The sequence below is a fragment of the Jaculus jaculus genome, chromosome 5 (assembly GCF_020740685.1).
Source record: "Jaculus jaculus isolate mJacJac1 chromosome 5, mJacJac1.mat.Y.cur, whole genome shotgun sequence".
NCBI lineage: Eukaryota > Metazoa > Chordata > Mammalia > Rodentia > Dipodidae > Jaculus > Jaculus jaculus.
The window spans coordinates 136,253,089-136,280,702 of NC_059106.1; the positions used below are offsets into that span (position 1 = coordinate 136,253,089).

At 44.2% G+C, this 27,614-nt stretch overlaps 1 protein-coding gene across 3 annotated transcripts in view; it reads right to left on the reverse strand.

Annotated features, from left to right (window-relative positions):
* Positions 1-99: 99 nt before the first annotated feature.
* The window catches only part of Map3k13 (mitogen-activated protein kinase kinase kinase 13), a 147,652-nt gene continuing 120,137 nt past the window's right edge, over positions 100-27,614 (reverse strand). For all 3 annotated transcript variants that reach the window (XM_045150179.1, XM_045150178.1, XM_045150177.1), the window contains exons 6-14: positions 26,286-26,444; positions 25,017-25,125; positions 20,812-20,921; positions 18,352-18,468; positions 16,871-17,008; positions 6,584-7,373; positions 4,185-4,252; positions 2,921-3,218; positions 100-2,158 (exon numbers count right to left, since the gene is read on the reverse strand). In XM_045150179.1, the coding sequence (XP_045006114.1) occupies positions 2,057-2,158; positions 2,921-3,218; positions 4,185-4,252; positions 6,584-7,373; positions 16,871-17,008; positions 18,352-18,468; positions 20,812-20,921; positions 25,017-25,125; positions 26,286-26,444 (1,891 nt within the window). In that variant the 3' untranslated portion in view covers positions 100-2,056. The remainder of the gene's footprint in view (positions 2,159-2,920; positions 3,219-4,184; positions 4,253-6,583; positions 7,374-16,870; positions 17,009-18,351; positions 18,469-20,811; positions 20,922-25,016; positions 25,126-26,285; positions 26,445-27,614) is intronic.

Consider the following 27,614-nt stretch of genomic DNA (forward strand, 5'->3'; position numbering starts at 1 on the left):
CAATCATTGTGCTACATTGTAAACCACACCTTCTGGCTGATAGAAACATGAGAATGATAACATTATAAAATAAAATAACAATGAGAACAATACCATAACTTAAGATCTTTCATGTAGCCCAGCTACAGAGTTTGTACAAAATGGAATAATTTAATGCAAACAATACTGTTGTCTATATAAATTAACATTTTTCCTTCATCTTACCTATGATCTGAAAATTATAGACACAAAATTTTAAATCAATGTCTCAACATAAAGTGTAAACAAATGGAGGGATCATTCCAACTAAACAATCTGCTCTCAGTTCCCTCCTGCCTTCCTTTTCTTGGCTGATTCAGTCAGCGAAACCCAGCGGAGGGACACTATCCCCACCGGGGTTGGAAGTACATTAATGCCTGCATGTTCCAACTGCTTCCCACCATCTCACAGGATGCAATGCTAAGGGCCCAGCCAGTCGTGGAAAGATGCATGGTAGTAGCCTATCTTGGAGACAGACAGGAATCAAATCAACATATTTGTGTATAAAATTCTAAACACTAACTTCCTTTCACCAGACATGGCTTACAGGTTGTGCCCACCTGTAATTCCAGCAAGAGGATCAATGGTTCAAGGCCAGCCTGAACTACACAGTGAGATCCTGTTTCCAAGAAAAAAAAAAAAATTCCCTTAAAGTCAAGGCTCCATGAAGGACCGTGGGGTAGTTTTCAGAGCCCAGGACCCTGAAGACAGGGACAAGCTCATGCTTTTGAGAAAGCAAAACACTTCCCAATCCCTGCTGAGGATTAGTTGTTCTTTTTTCAGATTTCCAAATCCAACTAATCAAAACTGTAGTGATTCAGAGTGAAGTCAAATCTATTTTACAAGTAAGTAACATTTAGTAAAAATGCTATTGTGGTGGGAGACAGGTCACCTTTTGCAAGTTGCTTATTTTGCCTTCATTCTGACAGTTATAGCCAGTTACTAGGCTTCTGGGCTAGAATGAGTTCATTAACAAAAATAAAGGGATGGCTTGGGAGTGGACCCTGGGCAGACACCTCTCTTAGGGTCAGTTTGATTCCAGCAGATAAGCAACGAGGGTCCAGAGCGGGGTGGTTCCATCTTGCTTCTATGGCTGAACAGAACCATCCTGAGAAGGAACTTTTACTAATTTGTTTTCCTACTGTTGCAGGTGTTCTTTATTTTAACATTTTCTGCTTCTCAGGATCCCCACTCCTTTTTAAAGGAAGTGGTAGAAAGAAAAGAAGCTACTGGAGAGAAATGGCACTTGAGTCTGATGATCACATTGGTCAAGGTGGTGATAGTGGCAGCATTAACAATAGACGTATTTGCCAAGGATAAGCTTTGATGCTATTTGTAAGCCTCACTACCAAATTCTGCTCAGTGTTTAAGAAATGAAATCAGCTTCCACAAGTACAGTTTTGCTGTTTTTTTTTTTTTTTTTTTTTCCTCTTAGAGAAAGCACAGCCCTCAGAGGCTTTGGCTCTATGAGCTGAGTGAACTCGATGTGTACTGGTCACCCAGAATTGCATTTCTCTTGCTGTTCTTTGTGTTCTAAGGAGTACATCCTGCCTCACCCTGACTTCTTCAGCCACTGTGGACAAAAGACCTGGTTCAAGCAGCACTAAACGCCTCCCAGCCCTACAAGTTCCAGAGGCTGCTCCTAAAGCCGACTTCTTTCTTTTTCCTTTCCTTTCCTATCCTTTCCTTTCTCTTTTTATTTTTTTTGTAAAGAAATTATTATGTCTCTCTATATATCAGATATAGTTCATTCTTTATAGTACAAAGTGTTAAAATGTCCAACAAAAATAAATATCAATGTTACAGTAGCTAGAATATATTCCATAAAATAGATCCCTGCCATTCTTGATTGAAATTTGGATTTTTTTTTTTCCAGAGATTTGTGGAGTCTCATGTTCCTGTTATTGCGGCTCGCTTCTTGGGGTGGTAAAGGTGGGCAACTCCTCCCAGATGAAAAACAGGGAGAGAGGGAGAGTCTCGGGCTGGCACGGATTCGAGATGCCAGTGTCCCAAGATGTTCAGGATGAGGATTTCTTTATCACCAAGTAGCAGAGGTGTAGTGTTGGTTGGTCCTCACTGTGGCATCAGAACACTCCCCCTCTGAAGAGTCACAGTCTGATTCTTCATACTGCATCGGGTTCTGCAAAGTCCAGACAAAATCCCTTAATTCTTTTCTACAATCCCTCAGTGACTCTATGTTGAATACCTCCCACATGATAGAAAATATGCTGGGTGACAAAGATAAATGACACTGCGTCCCATTCTTGGGGAGCTTATGGAAAAAATGATTATGGTTACGACATTTATGACGTTGCTCCATTCATGTAGCATTTATGATGTTCCAGGAACTACTGTATATATGGTACATTTGTTAAGCCAGTCTACACTCACAGCAACCTAATGAATGAAGTAGATCATCCCTCACATTTGATAGATTTTATCACTGCCATTTTACAGATAAGAAACCTGAGGTCATATAGTAGGTGGAAAGGCTGGGGTTGCATATGTAGGCAGCCTGAGTCTGGGGTTTATACTTATAACCATTACATTCTCCTGTCTCTCCAATGGCAACATAGAAACGCAGAATCTTCCAGTGGGGAGCAAGGGCCCAGAGGAGAGAGCCTTGGTCCCTTAGCAGGGGTGGGGAAAAGGGTGTGAAGGAGGTGCGGTTTGAGTTAAAATGATGGGGTTCTGAACAGGTCAATATTTTGCTTCATTTGTGAGGAGCTGTCCTCATTTCAAGGAGCTCCATGGATCTGTGTGCTTCTACATACCTCATGGAGGTAAGTGAATATTTTATTTGCTAAATTAAAGTTGCACCGGCCCCAAAGGCTTGAACATGTACTAACCCAAAAGCACTAGGAAGGGAGCAGAGGCATGCAGCAGAGGGAGAGGTGCCCACCTCATAGCTGCGCTCCTCCACACACAGCTTGCCCAGGGACATCTGGGTCTTCACGCGCCGCACAGCGCACTCTTTGTCAGAGAGCCCGTCCGAGTGGGAGGAGATCTCGATGGGAACCTCGGGCGTCTGGGACAGCAGGTCATCCAGTTTCTCGGCCAGGCGATCTTCAAGTTTGTCAGCTGACTCATAGGGACTGTTTGAGTGGTCACTAGTATTGCCTTCCTCTCCATCAGACACTGAGAAGTTCTCAGAGCTGAAGGTGGAATAGGACTGGCAGCTCCGGATACAGCGATGGGGCCTGGAAACACAACCACAGGAGCTCAGCCACCAAAGTGCCTGCTTCCTGCCTTGTCAGCCAGAGCCCTGCTGAGAGAAAATCTAGTTCCCCCACTGCCAGAAGACTAAAAATCAACATAGGTAGCATTTGTTTTTAAAGAAACAGGTGGGCTGGAAGGGTGGCTTAGTGGTTAAGGTGCTTGCCTACAAAGCCAAAGAACCCAGGTTTTTGTGTTTTGAGGTAGAATCTCAGTCTAGTCCAGGCTGACCTGGAACTCACTACGTAGTCTCAGGGTGGCCTCGAACTCACAGTGATCCTCCTACCTCTGCCTCCCAATTGCTGTGATTAAAGGCGTGCACCACCACGCCTGGCTAGGACCCAGGACCCAGGACCCACGTAAGTCAGATGCACAAGGTGGTGCATGCATCTGGAGTTCTGGAGGACCTGGATTGCCCATTCTCTCTGTCTTTGTCTCTCTTTCTCAAATAAATAAATAAAAATATTTGAAGAAACTGGTGCTATGGATTGAATATGCCCTCCCCAATTCTCTCCTGTGTGAGAGCAAGAGAGCCTTCATTAGGAACCAAATCTTGGTCTTGGACTTCCCAGCTTCCACAATTATGAGAAATTTAGTCTCTGTTACTTGAGCCACCCAGTCTGTGGTGTATGGTTGTAGTAGCACAAGCAGATGAACATGGGGGGGGGCACTAGATACCAATAAGGTCACCCACAAACACACCATCCCTCCTAAACTGCATATTGCACACTGAGTGTAACAGCCAGTCTGTATCGACACTCCACATCTGCATCTTGAGGTTCCTTTTGAAACAACCTATGATATGCTGTGCAAAGACAACTTGCAGATGTGGCAAAGGAAAGCTCAAGCAAGTGGAATTCAAATTCCCTGTACACTGGCTGGCAGAGGTTCCGTAAATGCAGGGTCTCCCCCTTTCCACTGAAAGCAGTCCTTGACCTGTTGGTTTTTACCTTGGTCTTCGTGGAAATTCAACCTCACTGTCTACTTCTCCTTCTTCTTCTGAGGAGTCATCTCCACTCTGAGGAAGATAAGGAAGAGACATTTATTTTAGCATCGCTCCCTGCCCACATCCCTCAGTACTGCTAGAAGATTTAATTTTCATCTAAAGGTATTTGGTAATAGCTTGCTGAGTGGCACATTTATATATGTATATCCTCTGCCTGGCAAGGTGGCTTACTCCTGGAATCCTAGAACTCTGAGGCTAAGTCTGCTCTAGGCTAGCCTGAGCTACTTTGTGAAACTCTATCTTAAAATGGGCTGGAGAGATGGCTTGGTAGTTAAGGTGCTTGCCTGTAAAGCTTAAGGTCCCAGGTTTGATTCCCTAGTACCCACATAAGCCAGACGCACAAGTTGGCACATGCATCTAGAGTTCATTTGCAGTGTCTAGAGGCTCTGGAATGCCCATTTTCTCTCTCATAAATAAAATAAAATAAAATAAAATAAAATAAAATAAAATAAAATAAAATAAAATAAAATAAAATAAAATAAAATAAAACAAAACAAAACAAAACAGAACAAGGCCAGGCGTGGTGGTCCACACCTTTAATCCCAGCACTTGGGAGTCAGAAATAGGAGGACTGCTGTGAGTTCAAGGCCACCCTGAGACTACAGAATGAGATCCAGGTCAGCCTGAGCTACATTGAGACCCTACCTCAAAAAACAAAACAAAACCAAAACAACTCCCAAACAAACACTAAAACAAACCAGCCAAACAAACAACACAAACCCCATACCTATACCTCCACATTTATTCCTGTAGTAGTTTGTTCTGTTTCCATGATGACGGGCCCTATACTACATTTTAGAAGACGTACAGAATTTTCTCCTTGCCCTTGGCAAATGAAGGCTCCACGAATCTGTCCGGAGGTGAGTGGCGCACAGGGAAACTGGTAAAGAAATGGATTTGGGGCAGCCTCGTGCATTGTCGTCACTCAGTGGTTCCAGGGTTTTTCACAGAAATTCCACCACAAAGTAGACTTTCAGTTCTTCAAAGCCTCAAAACCACTTCCTCCCTTTTACATAACAATCATTTTGCCACTAAAATCACAGTTACACTAAGACATACATTATTTGAGTCAGACCATACTTTGCCTGTATTTCTCATTTCAATGCAACATTGCATACAAAATGCAATTCTATTTTATTTTACTAATAAAGAGGTACTTCTTGCCACAAATAGATACAATTATTCTTTTCTTTTCTTTTCTTTCTTTCTTTCTTTTTTTTTTTTTTTTTTTGGTTTTACAAGGTAGGGTCTCACTCTAGCCCAGGCTGACCTGGAATTCACTATGGAGTCTCAGGCTGGCCTCGAACTCATGGTGACCCTCCTACCTCTGCCTCCCGAGTGCTGGGATTAAAGACGTGCGCCACCACGCCCGGCACACAATTATTATTTTCAATTAAAATAAAAGGTCCCTGGGCTGGAGGGATGGCTTAGCAGTTAAGGCACTTGCCTGCAAAGCCAAAGGACCCAGGTTCAATTCCCCAGGACCCACGTCAGCCAGATGCACAAAGTAGCACATGCATCTGGAATTCATTTGCAGTGGCTGAAGGCCCTGACATGCCCATTCTCTTTCTCTTTTTTTTTTTCTTCCTTTCCCTCTCTCAAATAAATAAAAATAAAATATTGGAAGGGGGAGGGAATTACCATGGTTTATTATCTATAATTATGAAAGTTGTCAATAAAAAAAAAAAAGGTCCCTCATGTGTTTGTATTGATTCAGCATGGCTGAAGGAAGAGGTATGCTGTGGTTGGGACAGCTGAGGTGATTTCTGGGTTCTGGAGTTGATGTGGAAGGCTGAGGAAGTATGCTGGCTGACAGTCTTCCCTTCCAGGGAAGATCTCATCTAGCCTCAAGGGCATAAAAGCAGCTACAAAGCCAGGCATGGTGGCGCACGCCTTTAGTCTCAGCACTCGGGAGGCAGTGGTAGGAGGATTTCCATGAGTTCGAGGTCACCCTGAGACTACATAGTGAATTCCAGGTCAGCCTGAGCTACAGCAAGACCCTACCTAAAAAAAAATATATTTTTTTAAAGTCAGTTCTAGCCAGGTTTGGTGATCGACACCTGTAATCCCAGCACTAAGTCATCTCCCCAGCCCCTTGTTTCATTTTTGGTGAGGCAGAGTCTCAAGCCCAGGCTGACCTGGAGCTCACTATGTAGCCCCAGACTGGCCATAAACTCACATCGCTCCTCCTACCTCAGCCTCTTGAGTGCTGGGACTAAAGGTATGAGCCACCATGCCTAGCATCAAAAATGTTTATTTTAGTATATATTTTATGATGTGTGTAACACCCTCTGATGTCCTTTGAAGGCAATGACACAGCCTACTCTCGTCATTACATCTCACCTTCTCAGGGGGCCTTGTTTTCCGAGGTAGCACTGGGGGTGTGAACTGATGAGCAGTACCAAGTGATGCTGCAGACTGATAGCTGTGAAATTCATTTGCCTCCATTTTCTCAGAGCTCTGGGCATTTTCTGAGAAGGGATTGTGTGCTGGTGACTTGGAAAGGTCGAGGTTCCTTCCCACTGGCTCAGCAGTAGGTACATTTAAGGACCCAGACTGTTCTGGCCTGAATTGGAGACAGGGGTCATAGGGGTCAGTTTGACAACAGCTCCAGGGGCCAGCTTGGCCCTGGCCAGCTGCTTCAGAATTTCTCCAGCAATCTGCAGCCATGGCCGTGGAGATGAGATCGGGGCTAGAGCCGGGCATCTGTCTTTGAGCGTGGTTGCTGAGTGGGCTCCTCAGAGCCGCTGCGGGGCCAAAATACCTCAGGTTGTTGGCGCAGGTTGCAATGTCTTGTCCATGCATATTCAGCCTGGGGTGGTGGCTCTGGGGCATGCCAGGGGGGAGTTGCTGGTTCTGCTCTGGCACAGGGTTATGCTGCTGGAGAGAAGGGTACTGGGACTGCGGCTCGTGTAGGTAAGTGGGATCGGGCGCATTTTCCCTGGCTGGCTGGTTTTTCAAGATTGCTGCAAAGTCACTGTGGCTGCCTCTACTGTTCCCTCGGCGGTGGCGTGGTTTGCTTCGGTACCGGCTCTTGCTGCTTGAAGTGGACATCTTGGGACTTCCAGACAAAGGGGATGCAGTGGGAGCCACTTCCATACTGGGGATACCTTCAGATCTCAGCAGGTCTGGTCTGAAAGAAAGAATGGGTTTGTTTGAGATACATCCAACTTTGGGGAAATACATGCCAACCGTAAAAATCTACACACCCTTTGACTATGTGATTCCAGAGACCAAACCTAGCATGCTAGGCCAGTGCCTTGCTGCTGAGCTATGTTCTCAGTCACTTCTGTTTTGTTTATGGTGTTTTGAGACAAGTCTTCACTCTGTAGCCCAGGCTCATGGCAGTGCTTCTGCTTGGGCCTCCTGAGTACTGGGGCTGCAGGCCTGAGCTGCCCTGCCTGGTTCCACACAGTCAGACACCCAGGAAGTTAGCCAATGGGGATACAAGATGTGCACAAAGACGTATGTTTAATGCCATTACAGGGCAGTACTATTTCAAATACCAAAACCACCGGGCATGGGAGCACACGCCTTTAATCTCAGCACTCTGGAGGCAGAGGTAAGAGAGTCACTGTGAGTCTGAGGCCAGCCAGAGACTACATAGTGAATTCCAGGTCAGCCTGAGCTAGGATGAGACCCTACCTCAAAAAAAATAAAATAAACTTAGAAACAACCCCAGTGTTCATTTACAGAAGACTTTTTTTTTTTTTGATTTTTCAAGGTAGGCCCAGGCTGACCTGGAATTCACTATGTAGTCTCAGGGTGGCCTCGAACTCACGGCGATCCTCCTACCTCTGCCTCCTGAGTGCTGGGATTAAAGGGGTGCGCCACCACGCCCAGCTATACAGAAGATTTTTACCCCTTCTGGATTCTATTATGCGTCTCACCAGCCCAGCTACTCAATCCTTTTTACATTATAATGCTGTTCGCAGGGTCCTTAACTTCTTCCTCATAATCCTGGCTATAAGGGTGTACCAGTATGCCAAGCTATGGGCTTGAATGTTGGCTCCTATCAGAGATCCGCCTGATGATGGGCCTGGGCAGATCCTCCAGGGGATCATGAAGGAAAGAGATCTGGTACCAGAAAACAACCCTAGGCTAAAGAGATAAGATCTGAAAAGCTCAAGAAGTTTATCTCAGACATGGTCTTCTAAAGAACTGGGGTTATGTGTTTTTTTTTTTTTTTTTTTTTTGGAGTTGTGTTTATAATAGGGATGCAATAAATCTTAAAGGAAGGGAAGGAACAGGCCAGAGGAGGGAAAACAGTTAGAGCCCAGTAGAGCAAGAAAAGAGCAGTGAGAAGTGACACTGGCATTCTACTTTCTGGTTTTAAGAAATATTTATTTATTTGAGAAAGAGAGAGAATGCGTAAGTGCCTTAACCACTGCGCCATCTCTCCAGCCCCCTCCTTTTCTGCTTTTGAGACAGGGTCTCCAGCTGAGGCTAGTCTTGAACTCACAAAGATCACTTTCCATTTCTGATCACCCTGCTCCTGCCTCCTGAGTGTTGGGATTACAGGTGTGTCCCTCCACATCAGGTTTATGAAGTGTGTATGTTTGGCAAACACTATCAACCAAGCTACATCTCTAGCTTGGAATTCAACATTCATCCTAACGGGAGTGAAAGGAAACAGATGCGTTCACTTTAAGAGCCTTCCGACCCTGAAGCCAGAGCTGAAGCAAGCTTAAATTATAACTTGACTCTCTTACCTATGCACATTCCTGTGTCCCTCTATCCCCAGCACTGCCCCTTAGACCTTGAAGGACCAAAGATCTTCTTTCTCTCTCTCTCTCTTCCCCATTGCCTCTGTGAAGTCTCTCACATCATCTGTGCCCAGACTAGAAGCTCTGTTCTTCAGATTTCCAGAGCCCCCCCCCCCCCCCCCCCCGCCTTTCCGGCTTCAGACTCTACTGTGCTGCCCTGGCATACAGCTTCAACTCTCTTACTAAAGCTTCGATTCTAAAAAGGCATTTTGTCTCAGTGACTCTCAGCAGACCAGCCTGCTGTTCCACTGCTCTCCCTTTTAAATGTCCTATCAGAGAGAAGGTCCTCTCAGCCCCGTTTCCAAGGGCCCACAGGGCCAGTCATGAAGGTCACATGCAGGAAGAAGCTAGAGTTTCAAAGGTAAACCTTGCCCATAACTGACTGCAAGGCCTATATGTAAACCCGAAGTAGCTCTTGAATTGACTAGTGGATTCAGGATTATCAGAAAATACTGCCAGCTGGGCACGGTGGTGCACATCTTTAATCCCAGCATGTGGGAGGCAGAGGTAGGAAGACTGCTGAGAGTTCAAGACCACCCTGAGGCTACAGAGTGAATTCCAGGTTAGCCTGAGCTAGAGTGAGACCCTACCTTAAAAAAAAAAAAAAAGAAAGAATGAATGAATGAATGAAAGAAAATGCTGCCATTTAATGATTTGTAAGCAGAGAGAGAGAGACACACACACACACAGACAGGCAGATAGACAGATGGACACACACCCAGAGACAGAGAGAGACAGAGAATGGGTATGCCAGGGCCTCTAGCCATTTCAAACAAACTCCAGATGCATGCGCCACTTTGTGCATCTGGGTTTATGTGGGTGCTGGGGAATCAAACCCCAGTTGTTAGGCTTTGCAGGCAGTTCCTTAACTGCTGAGCTATCTCTCCAGCCCTATTTATTTTATTTCTGTTTTTTGTTGTTGTGGTGGTGGTTTTTTCAAGGTATGGTCTCATTCTAGCTCAGGCTGACCTGGAACCCATTCTATAGTCCCAGGATGGCCTCTAACCCACAGTGATACTCCTACTTTTGCCTCCTGAGTGCTGAGATTAAAGGTTTGCATTAGTATGCTTAGAGTATTTTTATTTTAAAAATTTATTTGAGAGGAGAGAGAGAGAGAGAGACAGACAGACAGACAGAGCTACAGAGACAGAATGGGTATATCAGGACCTTCAGCCACTGCAAACGAACTCCAGATGCTTACACTTCCTTGTGTGCATATGTAACATGATGTGCTTGCGTCACTGTGCATCTGGCTTACATGGGACGTGGAGATTTGAACATGAATTCTTAGGCTCGCAGGCAAGTGCTTTAACTGCTAAGCCATCTCTCCAGCCCCCCTTGTATTTTACTTTATTTATTTTATTTTTTGTTTTCCCAGGGAGGATCTCACACTAGCTCAGGCTGACCTGGAATTCACTATGTAGTCTCAGGATAGCCTTGAACTCTCAGCAATCCTCCTACCTCTGCCTCCCGAGTGCTGGGATTAAAGGCATGTGCCACCATGCCCGGCTCCCCTTTTATTTTTAATGTCATAAATCTATTTTACATATTGAATGTCTCAAATGCATTATGAGACATTCAATATGTAAAATAGATACAGTAGATGTGGCTTTAGAAGAGGGGGGCAGAATCCCCTTCCTGCAGGGTTCCTCCTTGTCTTTCCTACCCCTGAAGAAGCATGTGAGATGCCACTGTGTTACAGACATTACCTGAAACCACAGCTACAGACGTACCTCCACCAAGTGCCATGAGGCACCCAGTCCCATCTAAAGTGGCTCATGTCTTACATCCCAATAGTGACAGAATCCAGAGGAACAGCTTATCTTCATGTCCAGCCTGCCTTATTTGACAGTCAGAGTACAAAATTGAAGGCTCATGCAAGTTACTTGAGAAGCTTGTTCAAATGAGGATTTTACTCCGTAGGTCTGGGCCAGGCCCATGAGTCTGTAATTCTAGCTGGTTTTCAAATGCGACTGCACTGAGTTTCTCGCTGCATGGGCAGGGCTCTCAGGATAATAGCAGGCGTCAAGCAGTAGGAAGTGTATTCTTCTTTTCCAGGACAAGTATAGTTGAAGACTTGTCTGATCACAGAAGTTTCAAATACTGTGGTTGATGGTGAGGTGGGTAGAGAACGGGGCCCTGTCAGAATCTTCCTGCACCACGGTACCTCATCTCACTATGGGGCTGGGAATGTGGCTTACTTGGCAGGGTGCTTGGCTAGCATGCACCAAACCCTGGGTTTGATCCCCAGCCCTGCATAAAACCAGATATAGGGGCACATGCCTGTGATTCCAACATTCAGGACATAGAGGCAGGAGGATCAGAAGTTCAAGGTCATCCTCAACTACACAGCAAGTTCAAGGCCAGCTTGAGCTACATGAGATCCTATCTTAAAAACAAAACAAAACAAAACAAAAAAACAGCCGAGTATAGTGGTGCACACCTTTAGTCCCAGCACTTGGGAGGCAGAGGCAGGAGGATCTCCATGACTTCGAGGCCACCCTGAGACTACAGAGTGAATTCCAGGTCAGCCTGGGTGGCCAATTTGTGCTAAAGAAAGGAGCAGGTTCTGGTGATTGAAGAGATTCTGGAGACTTTATTTGGACAAGAGAGCCCTCTGAGATTGGGTTTGAGGCATCTACTTGCATGGTAACTGGCTATGATGGTATCTAAAAGAGAGTTGAGGCAAAAACTTCAGGGAAAAGCTACTTTTTTTCCCAAAATATTTTATTTATTTATTTGACAGAGAAAGGAGAGAGAGAGAGAGGGAGGGAGGGAGAAAATGGGCACGCCAGGGTCTCCGGCCACTGCAAACAAACTCCAGATGTGAGCGCCCCCTTGTGCGCTGGCTAATGTGGGTCCTGGGGAATAGAACCTGGGTCCTTTGGCTTTGCAGGCAAATGCCTTAACCACTAAGCCATCCCTTCAGCCTGGAAAAGCTACTCTTACTGAAGCCAGCAGTGCAAAAACCACAGCATAACCTTCCTGTACCACTTCACAGTTTGAACACACAAGTGCGTAAAGTGCCTGGCTCCTATGATTACATTGGCCACTTCATAATAAAGGCATGGAGCATCAGAGGTGGTTAATCAGAACTGATACCTTGAAGCAAAGTCTCTTGACTCCAAGGCACAGTTCTTTCCCATCTCAAGCTCCTCCTTGTTAGAATGTGTTTAGTCTACCTCACTGAAGTATGAGTACTTGTGACAGGCTTGGAGCAGCTACAGTTGAACCCAACACTTTTTTTTTCTAGTCCCTATAAACTGAAATCAAGAGTCAAGATGGGGAGCTAGAAAGATGGCTTAGCGGTTAAGCGCTTGCCTGTGAAGCCTAAGGACCCTGGTTCTCTGTCTCTCTCTCCCTCTTTCTCTCTGTGTCAGTCACCCTCAAATAAATAAATAAATAAAAATAAAAATTTTAAAAAAGAGTTAAGATGGGGCTGGAGAGTTTCCCCAGTGGTTAAGGTGCTTGCCTGCAAAACCTAAGGACCTGATTCCCAGTACTCATGTAAAGCCAAACGCACAAATTGGCACATGCATCTGGCGTTTGTTTGCAGTGGCGGGAGGTCCTGGCATGCCCATTCTCTCTGTCTCTCTCTGCTTGCAACTAAAAAAAAAATTTTTTTTAATCTTAAAAAAAAAAAAGAATTAAGACAGCAAGTGATTTCTCTCTCTCATATCCTCCAAGCTTTCTGAATTTCTGGCTTGGCAATGACTAGACTGTCCAAATAATCTGAAGTCTTCATCTTTTATGGCATAGTCAGCTGAAATTACAATGCTTTGCAGGCTGCCTTCCTTAGGTTTGGCTCACTTACTGACTGAGGAGCTGGTGGTGGTGGCAAACTCTCATGTAGTTCTCATGGCCAATGTAGGTAAACAGGAACAAATATAGATATGTAATTATTTTTCCTTGTTTTGAGGCAGGGTCTCATCCTAGCTCAGGCTGACCTAGACTTGCTCTTTAGCCCTGTTTGTCTTCAAAATCAATGCAATCTTCCTAATTCAGCCTTCCAATTGCTGGGATTATAGGTCTGAGCCAACATACCCATCTTGAGTTTATATTCTTAAGTCAAATAGTCCTATTTGCTCCCTCAGGGCTCTTGGTTTCAAAAACTGTAGGCAAACAAGAATCTGCAGGTAGACTCTGTCCCTAATTAGTGCAACACAAGAATGCAAAGATCCTGAGACTTCCCTAAGGGTTATGCCAAATGCTCAGAATTGGATTGGAAGATGGTCAGGGGCAGTAAGTAAACACGAGCTTGGAATCAATCCATGCTGTGACTGTAGGTTTGTGTTTGTAGCACTATGTTAGAATGACCATTATTCTTATAGCCTTAATACACATTGTGATGTGCGTCTCCTCATTACTTTATTCTTATATTACGACATGTATAAGTCCCAGGCCTCGGATATTTTTTCCTTCATATTAGCTTATCTAGGGTGGAACTAATTTTCTGTTGTTTGAGAATTATAAGACAGACTTTGGTAATACAACAGGAGTGAAAGAGCATTTAAGGTGCTGTGTATTAAGCCCAGGGCTTTATGCATGCTACACACACGCTCTACCATGGAGATATAGCTCCATTTCCTAGGATTAAGATTAAAGCACTTTAAGACAAAGGTGTTAAAAGGGCAAGGAGAGAGTGGTCTTTTTAAAAATTTAAACCCTACTTTTTATTGAGCTATGGTCTCACTCTAACCCTACCTGACCTGGAATTCACTACATATTCTCAGGGTGGCCTTGAACTCATGGCAGTCCTCCTACCTCGGCCTCCCAAGTGCTGAGATTCAAGGCATGTACCAGCACGTGTGGCCCCACTTTTTTTTTTTTTTTTTACTAGGCCCTCACCATAGCCCAGGCTGACCTGGAATTCACTAGGTAGTCTCAGGCTGGCCTCAAACTCACAGTGATCATCTTACCTCAGCAACCCAAGTTCTGGGATTAAAGAAGTGCACCCCATGCCTGGCTAAACCCCATTTTTGAATACTTATGATCTGAAAGGTGAGTTCATATTACTTAAACTTCACAGCTATAGGGACTGGAGAGATGGCTTAGGAGCTAAGGGTGCTTGCCTGCAAAACCTGCTGGCTGAGTTCAATTTCCTAATACCTACATAAAGCCAGATGCACAAAGTAGCACATCTGTCTGCAGTTTGTTTGCAGTGGCAAGAAGTGCAAGAAGGCCTGTAATGCCCGTAGTCTCTATCAAACAAATAAAAAGTTAAAAAAAAAATTAACTTCAAGGGCTGGTGAGATGGCTCAGCACTTAAAGATATTTGCTTAAAGAATCTTCTCTTTTCAGATGGCAGTGACCTTGGAATGACTCAGAAGGCATCATGGTGCTGGAAAGAAGTGACAGGAGTGCTCAGTACTGCAATATCTCTATCACACCCTCCAAGGCTCAGGGTCCATTGCGGAAGAGGTGTCAGGAAGAATGTAAGAGCCAAAGGAAGGGTAGGACTGCTTACAACGTGCTTCCCCAGACACAAAATGGCCTGGATATCCGTGACCTCACAGTGCCTGACATTACCTACACAAGACCATCATAATAGGAGGAAAAGATCATGACATCGAAATAAAAGAGAGACTGACTGAGATGGGGAGGGGATATGATGGAGAGTGGAGTTTCAAAGGAGAAAGTGTGGGGGGAGGGAGGGTATTATCATGGGATTTTTTTTTATAATCATGGAAGTTGTTAATAAAAAAAATTTGAAAAGAAAAAAATAAATAATTTTAAAAATTAAAAAAAAAAACTTCATGAGCTGAGTGTGGTGGTGCACACCTTTAATCTCAGCATTTGGGAGGCAGAGGTAGAAGGATCATTGTGAGTTCAAGGCTACTCTGAGATTACATAGTAAATTCCAGGTCAGCCTGGGATTGAGCGAAACCCTACCTTGAAAAACCAAATAAGTAAATAAATAAAATAAAATAACCTTCACAGGTGGGTGTGATGGCATATGCCTGAAATCTCAGCCACCTGGAAGACTGAGGCAGGAGGATAGTGAGTTGAGGCAAACCTGAATAACATAGCAAGATTGTCTCAGAAACAAGCAACAAAAAATAGGAAAAAAAGGCTGGGTGTGGTGGCACACGCCTTTAATCCCAGCACTCAGGAGGCAAAGATAGGTGGATCGCTATGACTTCTATGCCGCCCTGAGACTCCATAGTGAATTTCAGGTCAACCTTGGCTAGAGTGAGACCCTACCTTGAAAAACCAAAAGGAAAAAACATATCATAAAAAAAAAAAATCCATGTAGGGGGCTGGAGAGATGGCTTAGTGGTAAAGGCACTTGCCTACAAAGCCAAAGGACCCAGGTTCAATTCTCCAGGACTCATGTAAGCCCGATGCACATGGTGGCCCATGCATGCGGAGCTCGTTTGCAGCAGCTAGAGGTCCTGATGTGCCCATCCTCTCTCTCTTTCTCTTTCTACCTGCCTCTCGCTCTCAAATAAATTTTTAAAATATCCATGTAGGGATAAGATGAGGGGAATCTCTATTTTTCTGTGGAGTGTTATTGCATTATTAAAAAGAATTAAGATCTGGACATGGTGGCACATGCCTTTACTCACAGCACTTGGGAGGTTGAGGTAGGAGGATTGCTGAATTTGAGGCCAGCCTGGGGCTACAGAGTGAGTTGCAGGTCAGCCTTGGCTAGAGTGAGACCCTACATCAAATAAATGAATAAGTAAAAATAAGAAAAGAAGTTGAAGGGCTGGAGACATGGCTTGACAGTTAAGGTACTTGTCTGCAAAGCCAAAGGACCCAGGTTCAATACCCCAGGACCCAGGTAATCCAGATGCACAAGGTGGCACATGTGTCTGGAGTTCGTTTGCAAAGGCTGAAGGCTCTGACACACCCATTCTCTTTCTTTCTCTGCCTCTCTCTCTCTTTCAGATCAGTAAAATAAATAGATATTCTTTTAAAAAAATATTTTTATTTATTTATTTGAGAGCGACAGACAGAAAGAAAAAGAGGCAGATAGATAGATAGATAGATAGAGAGAGAGAGAGAGGGGGAGAGAATGGGTGCGCCAGGGCCTCCAGCCACTACAAACTATCTCCAGATGCGTGCGTCCCCCTTGTATGTCTGGCTAACATGGGTCCTGGGGAACCGAGCCTCAAACTGGGTCCTTAGGCTTCACAGGCAAGCGCTTAACCATTAAGCCATCTCTCCAGCCCAATAAATAGATATTCTTTAAAAAAAAAAAAAAAAAGAACTTGGGGCTAATGAGATGGCTCAGCAGTTAAGGTTCTTGCCTGCAAAGCTTAGCAACCCAAGTTCAATTCCCTGGTACCCACATAAAACCAGATTCATGAAGTGATGTATGCATCTGGAGTTTGTTTGCAGAGGCTGGAGGCCCTGTTGTAATCATTCTGTCTGTCTTCTCTTTCTCTCTCTTCTTTCAAATAAATAAATGCAAATATTAAAAAAATTAAATTAAAAGAACTAAGGTAAAATATGGATACAAGTGAGACATGCATGGACCACTGTGTCATAAATCAAGAATTATGATTCACTGAGTTCTGTTCGTGGTGGGGAGGGGGTTGTAGGAATAAAAGGAAATCTCATGTGCCAGGATTCTGGGGTTTAAAGAGGCCAAGTGACATGGCCCAAGTTACACAGCTTATAAGGCAGGTCTGGAGTCCAGCCAGGTCTATCTGGCCTTCAGTGCATTGCTCTTTCCTGCATTTGGGGTAAGATAACAGAAGTGACGTAGGTAGTAGACATCAGTACTTTCTAGTGGCCCTGCCATGCTCACCCTCATTTCTCATGGTCTTGTGTAGAGCTAAGTGTGCTAGTGGTGTGTTACGGAAGTGCTCATCCTCTGAGGGTGCATCTTATCAGGTGGGTACAGGTGTCTCACCGCTTGGTCTGAACCCCAGGCTTGTGAGGCCCGCCCTTCCTCTTCATGAGCTTCTCCATGGCGTTGGAGTGGATTATCGGGCGAACAGGGTGTCGTTTGTAGGTGCCAGGATACTTCTTTTCCACTGCCTGCTCTCGCCTGCAGGATGAAAGAAAACAAACAAGCAAAACACCCCTGAGTTTTGACACACAGGAAGAAATGGAAAGGTAGGAGATTCTCACAGATAAATTTTACATGAGATCTGGTCACATTTAACAGATACACGGTATTTGAATAGCAAGACTGCTAAAGTCAAAACAAACAAACATGAAAACAGTAAATTCAAATCAAAGGAACTTCACTCTGCTGTTCAGCTCTGATGCATGCACCACTTTTCTCTCCCCCAACACAATACAAGGACAGAAGACTCACTGTGGTGGTTTGATTCAGGTGTCCCCCATAAACTTAGGTGTTCTGAATGCTAGGTTCCCAGCTGATGGAGATTGGGGAATTAATGCCTCCTGGAGGGAGTGTATTGTTGGGGGTGGGCTTATGGGCTTTATAGCCAGTTTCCCCATGCCAGCGTTTGGGCACACCCTCCTGTTGCTGTGGTCCATCTTATGTTGGCCAGAGGGTGATGTCCACCCTCTGCTCATGCCATCGTTTTCCCCTGCCATCGTGAAGCTTCCCCTTGAGCCTGTAAGCCAAAATAAATCTCTTTTTCCCAGAAGCTACTCTTGGTTGGGTGATTTCTACCAGCAATGTGAACCGGACTGCAACACTCACTTCATTCCCAAAACTGCTGTTTTGGCCACAACATACATGAGGAGGTCAGAGGACAACTTTGAGGTGTGTGGGTACTTGGGAATTGAACCTGGGTCTCCAGGCTTTGTAAGCGAGCACCTTTAATCACTAAGCCACTCCCTAGCCCAGCTCCAGGATTTCCTTGCCACCACCAGGGTTATCCTAGACCATTTTTAGCAGCACGTTACTTCCCTAAGGAGCAATATGCTCTTGCTTATCTACACCAAGTTCTTCGTGAAATGAAGCCCCCTTCTCTGAACGATGCAGTGAGTCACGGTGAAGTAGAAATGCTGGTCCACGAAGCAGTCCCCTATAACTGGATGAGCAGCAACTCTGCTTGTGTATATGCCCCACCCAGACAGGGACTAGTGAAGAGCAAGTTCCCTGAGGCATGTTGAATGAATGAAGATCTGCCAGTTGGGTATAGCAGCAACATGCAAGAGAAGTACATGTATGTTGACTGACAGACTCAAATCAGGACCTTCACTGTCTGAATACATACCTGAAAAACATTTAAAATTTATTTATGCATCTGTGCATGGAAGTGTGTATGTGTGTGTGGCGGGGGGATGGATTCGCCAGGGTCTCTTGCTACAAAGAAACACCAGGCATGTGTCACTTTGCTTGAGAATTGAACCTGGGCCAGAGGCTTTGCAAGCAAGTGCCTTTCACCACTGGGCCAGCCCCTGAATACATACTTAATGAGCTCCTTTTCACGCATTTCCAGCTGCAGCATGATGGCACTCAGCTCCATGTATAAGTTGTTGGCCCGCTCAAGCTTTCTCTCATAGTGCTCACGAATATCCAGAGCATGCCTATCAAAGAAAACCCAGGGTCAGTAAGGCCAACGAGTCAGCTCTAATGAAATAAGAAGGTTTACTTCAAAAACATTAGGCCAAGTGTTCTCTATCTTTAAAAATATTTTATTTATTTATTAATTTATGAGAGAGAGAGAGAATGGGTGCACCAGGGCCTCTAGCCACTGCAAGCAAACTCCAGACACATGTGCCACCATGTGCATCTTGCTAATGTGGGTTCTGAAGAGTTGAACATAGGTCTTTAGGGTCCAAAGACAAGCATGTTAACTACTAAGCCATCTTTCCAGCACTGTTCTCTATTTTTTAAGGCTTTCTTGTTTCAGACAAAGACTCAGACCAGAAGGAATGGGAGATGGAAGATCAGAGCTTTGTATTTGGTTTGTCTTGAAGGGCTCATCTAGTCACGCAGCAAGTGGGGGGGGGGCACATGAAATAAGAATATCATCTGCACATAGTTTGTAGCCTTTATTTGTATACATATGGCACTATCTTAATAAAATGGAATATATGTATATGCTAATGGAAATTTAAATTGAAAGCCAACTCTATGATCACTTATTTTTTTTTTTTTTTTTGTTTTTTTTGTTTTTCGAGGTAGGGTCTCACTCTGGTCCAGGCTGACCTGGAATTAACTCTGTAGTCTCAGGGTGGCCTTGAACTCACGGCGATCCTCCTACCTCTGCCTCCCAAGTGCTGGGATTAAAGGCGTGCACCACCACGCCCGGCTTATGATCACTTATTAATACTTATCCATTGCACACATCCTGGTGGCTAAGGTCTGAGTGTTTGTGTCTCCTCAGACTCGAATGTTAAAGCTTATCCCTGAGGTGATGGTGTTAGAAGGTGGAGGCCTGAGGAAGGTAACAGGCCGTGAAGATGGGGCCCACATGAAAGCTTAGTGCCGCTATAAATTCATCTTGAGAGCTCTTTTGTTTTTCTGCCATGGAAGGACACACACAAGGTGCCATGTATGAAGACTGGGTGTCCACCAAATACCGAATTTGCTGTGCCTTCATCTTGAAGTGCCTAGCCTCCAGAGCTCTGCACAGTAAATTTCTATTTTGCTACAGAAGTCAAACTGTCTAAAACAGCGGTTATCTTGAACATGTCTTGCATTTCTTTTTTTTTCCCCGAGGTAGGGTCTCACTGTAGCCCAGGCTGACCTGGAATTCACTATGGAGTCTCAGGGTGGTCTCGAACTCACGGTGATCCGCCTACCTCTGCCTCCCGAGTGCTGGGATTAAAGGCGTGCGCCACCATGCCCGGCTATGTCTTGCATTTCTTAATAGATTATAAGCATTAATAGATGATAATCGTCTTGAGGCTGGCAACTAAATCTCATAAATTCCTGACCTTCCATTGGAACCAGGACAGTGGGTAAGTGAATAAATAGCATTGCTCCAAGAATTTTTGTTGTAGAAAACTATAAAAGAGGATGGTAGAGTTGGGGGGGGGGTAAAAATGATATAAAGGAGTGCTAACTTTATTGTTTAATCTCTCTCTCTGTGTGTATATATTCTCCCTTTTAAAACTGAGAACTTTAATACATAAACATATTGCAATTTGATCATGTTCTTGACCCTTTATCTCCCCCCACTTTTTTAAAGGTAGGGTTTCGCTCTAGCCCAGGCTAACCTGGAATTCACTATGTAGTCTCAGGGTGGCCTTGAATTCATGGCGATCCTCCCACCTCTGCCTCCCAAGTGCTGGGATTAAAGGCGTGTGCCACCATGCCTGCTTCTCTGATAAAAATTGTATGTATTGGCTGGAGATATAGCTCAGAGGTTAAGCCACTTGCCTACAAAGCCTAAGGACCCAGGTTTGATTCACCTGTACCCATGTAAAGCCAGATGCACTAGGTGTAGCATGCGTATGGAGTTTGTTTACAGTGGCTAGAGGCACTTGGGAGGCAGCGTTGGGTAGATTTTTTTTTAAGTTTGAGGCCAGCCTATTCTACATAGCAAGTTCCAGGCTAGCCAGGGCTACTTAGTGAAACCCTCTCTCAAAACAAACCAAGAAACAAATTCAGTATAGTAATGTTATCAGTAGTCCCCTCAGTGTATACTATCACACAAGAATTTCTTCCTCTCCCCAACCGTAACTTAATACTCATTACTCCACTCTTACCCATCCCGATCACCTCTCCACCCCCGCCAGCCTCTCTGAACCACCTACGACTCTCAGCTTCTTTGAGATTCCCCAGGAGGGAGAACTTTGAGAGCATGACACCAGGAAGCAGAGGTGAAAGGTGTGTGGAGGTGTGTGGCAGGTGCAAAGGGGAGCCGCAGGGTGCTCCTTCTCTGATAACTCTGTGGGGAGGGGAAGCAGAGATCAGCGGACCTGAGCTCCTCCCTGCGCCGTCGAATCAGCTCTTCATCCAAGCGGTGTATACAGGTCCCTTCACTTTTGATCTTCTCAAAGTGCTTTTTTACTTCTTCTCTCCATTCAGCCTGAGCGGGGAAAATACGATTTTGTTAATATTGTGGGAGCATCAGTCTCTAGCATATCCATAAGATCACATACAAGATTCCCACCCCCCCCTACGGGCTTTCCTTTATTCAGGATAAGTGTCCAAGAAATATTCACTAATTGATAACAAAACGCCTCCCCAACCCCAAAAGAAGGCAATTCTGCAATATGTGACCATATGGATAAACCGTGAGAAGCTTATGCTAATAGAAATAAACCAGCTAACAGAAGGACAACTGTTACATAGTCATACTCAGAAGGAGAGGCGAAGGGTGGCTGCTGGAGGGCTGGAGCAAACGCAGAGGAGTGCTCATCCATGGCTAGCAAGTTTCAGCTATGCAAACTGAATAAGCTCCAGAGGAATGCAGTGTAAAACTAGGTCTTCAGTTAACAACCCTCTGCTGGCCAGTTAAATTCTTTCTTAAAGTTTTCTTTTCAAAAAAAAATTTTTTTTTTCAAGGTAGGGTCTCCCTCTAGCCCAGGCTGACCTGGAACTCACTCTGCAGTCTCAGGGTGGCCTCGAACGCACGGCAGTCCTCCTACCTCTGCCTCCCGAGTGCTGGGATTAGAGGCGTGCGCCACCACACCTGGCTCTTTTCAAAGTTTTTATTTATTTATTTTGAGAGAATGAGAGAGAGAGAAGTGGGGAGAGTGAGAGCAAGAGAGAGAGAGGAAGAGAGAGAGAGGACAGAATGAGAATATAGGCATGCCAGGGCTTCTAGCCACTGCAAACAAACTTCAACCCTGGTCATTTAAACTCATCTAAGTGGATAATCACATGTTAAGCATTCTTTCTACAAAAAAGTGATTTTCTGAATCACGGAAAGGGCTATATTTGTGGGTACATAGGTTTCTCCCAAATAAGTTGTTCCTCATCTCTTTATTATTATTTTTTGTGAGAGTGAAAGAGAATTGGCATTCTGGGGCCTCCAGCCAGTGCAGTTGAACTGCACACGTGCACCACCTTGTGTGCATGCGCGACCTTGCGCCGTGTCACCTTGTACGTGGGATCTGGAGAGTTGAACATGGGTCTTTAGGTTTTGCAGGCAAGTGCCTTAACCTCCAAGCCATCTCTTTAGCCTTAATCTCTCTCTCTCTCTCTCAGTGGTTATTTTGAAACCCTTAACAATGGAGATAGTAGAGTTGAAATCCTATATGTAGGGCAATTATCAGCAAGATGGTGAGCATTAAGGTATGTCTTCTCTGACTCACTTCCTTGGACACACACCCTTCCTCTAGCCACTGCAAACAAACTCCAGACGCATGTACCACCTTGTTTATCTGGCTTACATGGGTACTGGGGAATTAACCACTAAGCCATTTCTCTAGCCCAAGACACTGTTTAAATGAATAAATAAATATATGTATATATGTGTGTGTATGTATGTGTGTGTTTACATATATATATATTAACAAAAAGAGCTAAGGTATAGGGTTATACTTCAGCTCTTTAAAAAAAAGATATAGTGGGGCTGGAAGGATGGCCTGATGGTTAAGGCTGCAAAGCCAAAGAACCCAGGTTTGATTCCCTAGGATCCACGTTAGCCAGATGCACAAGGTGGTGCATGCATCTGGAGTTAATTTGCAATGACTGGAGGCTCTGGCATGCCCATACTGTCTCCCCCTCTCCCCCTTTCTCTCTGTCAAATAAATAAATAAAATAAATAAAAAGATATAGTGATGGGCAGGAGAGACGGCTTAGCAGTTAAGGTGTTTTCCTGTGAAGCTAAAGGACCCAGGTTCAATTCCACAGAACCCACGTTAGCCAGATGCACAAGGGGTGCATGAGTCTGGAGTTCGTTTGCAGTGGCTATAGGCCCTGGCATGCCAATTCTCTCTCTGTCTGTCTGTCTTCTCTCTATCTCTCTCAACTTGCAAAAAAAATAAATAAATATTTTAAAAAAACAAAGATATAGTAATCACTAAGCATGTGAGAAGCTCTATGTTAAATCCTCAGTCTGTAAATATATACATACATACATATGACTAGAGATATGGCTTAATGATTAAGGCATTTGTCTGCGAAGCCTAAGGATCCAGGTTCAATTTCCTAGTATCCAAATAACCCGGATGTACAAGGTAGCACATGTATCTGGAGTTTGTTTGCAGTGGCTAGAGGCCCTGGCATGCCCATTCTCTCTCTCTCTCTCTGCCTCTTTCTTTCTCTTTCTATCTCTCAAATAAGTAAATAAATAAAATATTTTGAAGGGGTTTAAAAAATACACAAATTTTATACATACAAAGTTATGATTTAGTATCATCAAATTTATTTCAGAACCCATATTACTGTCTTTTTTTTTTTTTTTTTTTTTTGAGGTAGGGTCTCACTCTAGCCTAGGCTGACCTGGAATTCACTATGTAGTCTCAGGCTGGCCTCGAACTCACATTGATCCTCCTACCTTTGCCTCCCAAATGCTGGGATTGAAAGCATGTGCTACCAAGCCCAGCTTTATTCTATCTTTTGATCTTGCTTGAGTCTGATAGGGATGAGGACCTTGCATCTACTCATTTCCCCTCACTTTCCATAGTGATAGCAGTGCAAGAGAGTCTATAGATAAAGTTGTAAATGAGGCCATCTAGAGCCAACCAACCTCCTGTCAACCAGATAGTTTGTGATAGACATGTGAGTAAAGTTAGTCAAAGTAGCAAAGAATTGTCAATCCATTGAATGCTGAGCTAAATGCACCTCTCTCTCTCTCTTTGAGGTAGGTTCTTGCTCTAGCCCAGGCTGACCTGGAATTCACTATATTGTCTCAGGGTGGCCTTGAACTCACAACAATCCTCCTACTTCAACCTCCCAAGTGCTGGGATTAAAGGTGTGTTCCACCATGCTCAGTCCTTCTTTTTTAATTTTTATTTATTGTATATATTTGAGAGAGGGATATATAGGGAGAAGTAGAGGGAGTGTGTGGTGGTTTGAATAGAGTAGATGGCCCCCAATATATTCAGTTCTTTGTTGTTTTTAGTTTTCATCTGCTGGCTACCTGCCTGGAGGCAATGTCACTGGGTGATCTTAAGGTGTGGTGGTGGGTTTCTGATTTCAATCTAAAGATATGGAAAGTGTGCCTAGCTGGAGCTCCTGAAGTGTGCTGTAGCTTTTGACTTTTAGGCTTGTGCTTCTCTCTGTCTGCTTCGGCCTGTGAAGGCAGGCCAGCTTCTTCTGCCATTATGGAACTTCCCCTGGATCTGTAAGCTTAAATAAATCCCTTCCTCCATAACTGTGCCTGGTTTGAAAGTTCATCTCAGTGAACCTGAAGCTGTCTGCCACAGAGTGAGAGAGAATGGGCACTTTCAGGCCTTCAGCCGATGCACATGAACTCCAGATACATGCGCTACTTTGTGCATCTGGCTTATGTTGGTCCTGGGGAATTGAACCTGGGTCCTTTGGCTTTGCAGGTAAGCACTGCAACTGGTAAGCCATCCCTCTAGCCCAAATGTCTCTTATTTTGACACATAGGTTTTGGAAGGTTTTAGTACAGTAAAACCTAGCAGATGTACTAAATTACATTTGATTTGGATCAGCAAGTGTGGGCGTAATTCTGTTGTGGGTTCTTTCTGCAACTTAATCTTGCTCTTTTTCAGCTTTTGTGCTTCAAAGAAAACAATGCTTTCATGAAGATCAGGAGCAATCCTAATTCAGGTATAGATATGTTACAGTTTTAAAAAATATTTTTATTATTTATTTGCAAGCAGAGAGAGGTTGGGGGTGGGTGGGAGAGAGAGAGAGAGAATGAGTGTGCCAGGATCTCCATCCATTGCAAATGAACGCCAGGTGCATGCCTGAGCATCGGGCTTTACATGGGTACTGGGGAATCGAACTCAGGTCCTTAACCACTAAGGCATCTCTCCAGCCTATGTTACAGTTTTAACATCCTCTTTTCTTTTCTTTTTTTTCTCCAACAATTTCACTAGAATCAAGTGGCATATGTGTTAGGTATCATAATTAGTGTTTCATAATAATTAGTTATATAATTGTTTCCTGGCTGAGAATGGCCCCCTCTAAATGTTGTCCTTGCTCATTGACTGTTCTTTGTCCATCTGTCCAGCCAGATGAGGTGGAAAGTTTCTTGGCTTACCTGAGACTTGAAGTAAGTTTCTTGAGGCGTGGCAAGCACATCTGCAGATGCGATGTCTAGATGCATGAGCGTCTGCCTGAAAGAGGGCCTGTTGCGGGGCTTACTCTGCCTAGAGGGAAGCAAGGCGGTGTGCACGTCAGAAGTTATGTTCAGGAGGAGCATTTCTTTTTCCACAATTTTTATTAACATTTTCCATGATTATAAAAAATAGCCTAGGGTAATACCCTTCCTACCCCTCCCCACTTTCCCCTTTGAAACTCCATTCTCCATCATATCCCCTCTCCATCTCAATCAGTCTCTATTTTGATGTCATGATCTTTTCCTCCTCTTATGATGGTCTTGTGTAGGTAGTGTCAGGCACTGTGAGGTCATAGGAGGAGCATTACTTATGCTTTACGAGTCATACTTTTTAACACGAAGATGGCTCACCCCCTCTTTTTTTGCAGAGTTTTGAGGTACTGGAGAAAAAGGAAAATTTAAGTAGGAGAAACTTCTTCTGATGACATGGAAATTTAGGGCCAATAGTTACCATTTACTAAGATCTACTATTTCAAGGTATCATACCAAAGTCTTCTTTTACATTTCAATTAATCACAACAAAGCCAACAGGTGTTAGTTCTAGTTTACAAGTAAGACATGCCATAAATTGAACATCAGATAGCAAAAAGGCAGAGCCAGTATTTGAATCCAAGCTCCTCAAATTCCATAGCTCCCAGTCTCTTTACCCCTAGGTAGCTTACTCCAAATACATACTAGAAAGTTCTCTAGTATTTTAAAGACCTTTTTTTTTTTTTTTTTTTTTTTTTGAGGTAAGGTCTTACTCTAGCCCAGGCTGACCTGGAATTCATTGTATTCTCAGTGTGGCCTTGAACTCACAGCAATCCTCCTACCTCTGCCTCCCAAGTGCTGGGATTAAAGCATTAAAGCTGGGCGCCACCACGCCCGGCTTTTTTCTTTTTGTTTGTTTTTATTTTTTATTTTTACTTATTTATTTCAGAGTGACAGACAAAGAGGCAGAGAGAGAGAGAAAGAGAGAGAGAGAATAGGCGCACAAGGGCTTCCAGCTGCTGCAAACGAACTCCAGACATGTGTGCCCCCTTGTGCATCTGGCTAATGTGGGTTCTGGGGAATTGAGCCTCGAACCAGGGTCCTTAGGTTTCATAGGCCAGCACTTAACCACTAAGCAATCTCTCCAGCCCTTTAAAGACATTTTTATAGGTTTTGGGGGAAGAAAGTGAAAGAGAAAACAAGACAAAATATATTTCTTACCATGTCTGTTTCATAAGAATTTTGAATCCATCTGGGCAAGTAGAAGGAACTGGGAGGTGCAGGCTGTTGCTTCCAACACCCCAAATAATGGCTGAAGAATCTACATCCTTGTAGGGGATCTCTCCTGTCAGCAGCTCCCAAAGCACCACTCCAAAAGACCTGCAGTAGAGCCAGGAGCACGTACACAGGACATAGCAGAAGACAGACTTGTATTTTAGCTAAATCAATACATTGCCTATTTTTTGTCTTTCTTCCCTCCCGCACCCTCTCCCTCAAGGTAGGGTTTCACTCCAGCTAGCCAAGGCTGACCTAAAACTGATTCTGGAGCCCCAGGCTGGCCTTAATGACTCCTCCTACCTACCTCAGCCTCCCAATTGTTAACATTCAAGGTGGGTGCCGACATGCACAGCCCACTGACTAGTTTTAAAATATGAATATGTCTATGAAAAACATAAAAAATCCAGCAAATCCCCAAAAGAGAAAAATCAGTGAAGGCTAGCCAATACAATTAGATATCAAGATCTGGATAGGTGGTGTATGCTTGCAATCCCAGCACAAAGGAGACTGAGGAAGGAGGATCATGAAGTCAAAGCCAAACTAGGCTAAACAGTAAGTTCTAGGTCACCCTGAGGTATATAGTATGAGCTTGTCTCAATGAAGAAAAAAGACAAATTACAAGATCATAATAATATTATTATTTTTTAAAATTATTTATTTATTTATTTGAGAGTGACAGACACAGAGAGAAAGACAGATAGAGGGAGAGAGAGAATGGGCGCGCCAGGGCTTCCAGCCTCTGCAAACGAACTCCAGACGCATGCGCCCCCTTGTGCATCTGGCTAACGGGGGACCTGGGGAACCGAGCCTCGACCGGGGTCCTTAGGCATCACAGGCAAGCGCTTAACCGCTAAGCCATCTCTCCAGCCCATAATAATTATTTTTTATACCATATGACTAATAGACCAACAGACTGGAACAGAAATCAAGTAATAGACCAAATATATACAGGAATTGACTACATGATAGAAGTGACATCACAGGGCTGGAGAGATGGCTCAGTGGATAAGGTGCTTGCAAAGCCTGACAGTCCGTGTTCAACTGCCCAGTCCCCATGCAAAGCCAGATGCACAAAGTGGCACATGCATTTGAAGTTTTTTTTTTGCAGTGGCTGGAGGCCCTGCAGCATTTGTGCTTTCTCTTCTTTCTTTTCCTTTCTCTCTCTCAAATAAATAGAAATACATTTCTAAGAAAAGAAAAGTGACGGGGGGGGGGGGGGCAAAATTGACACAATCCCTAAAGGAAAGTGTTGGTAATTACTCACATTGTAAA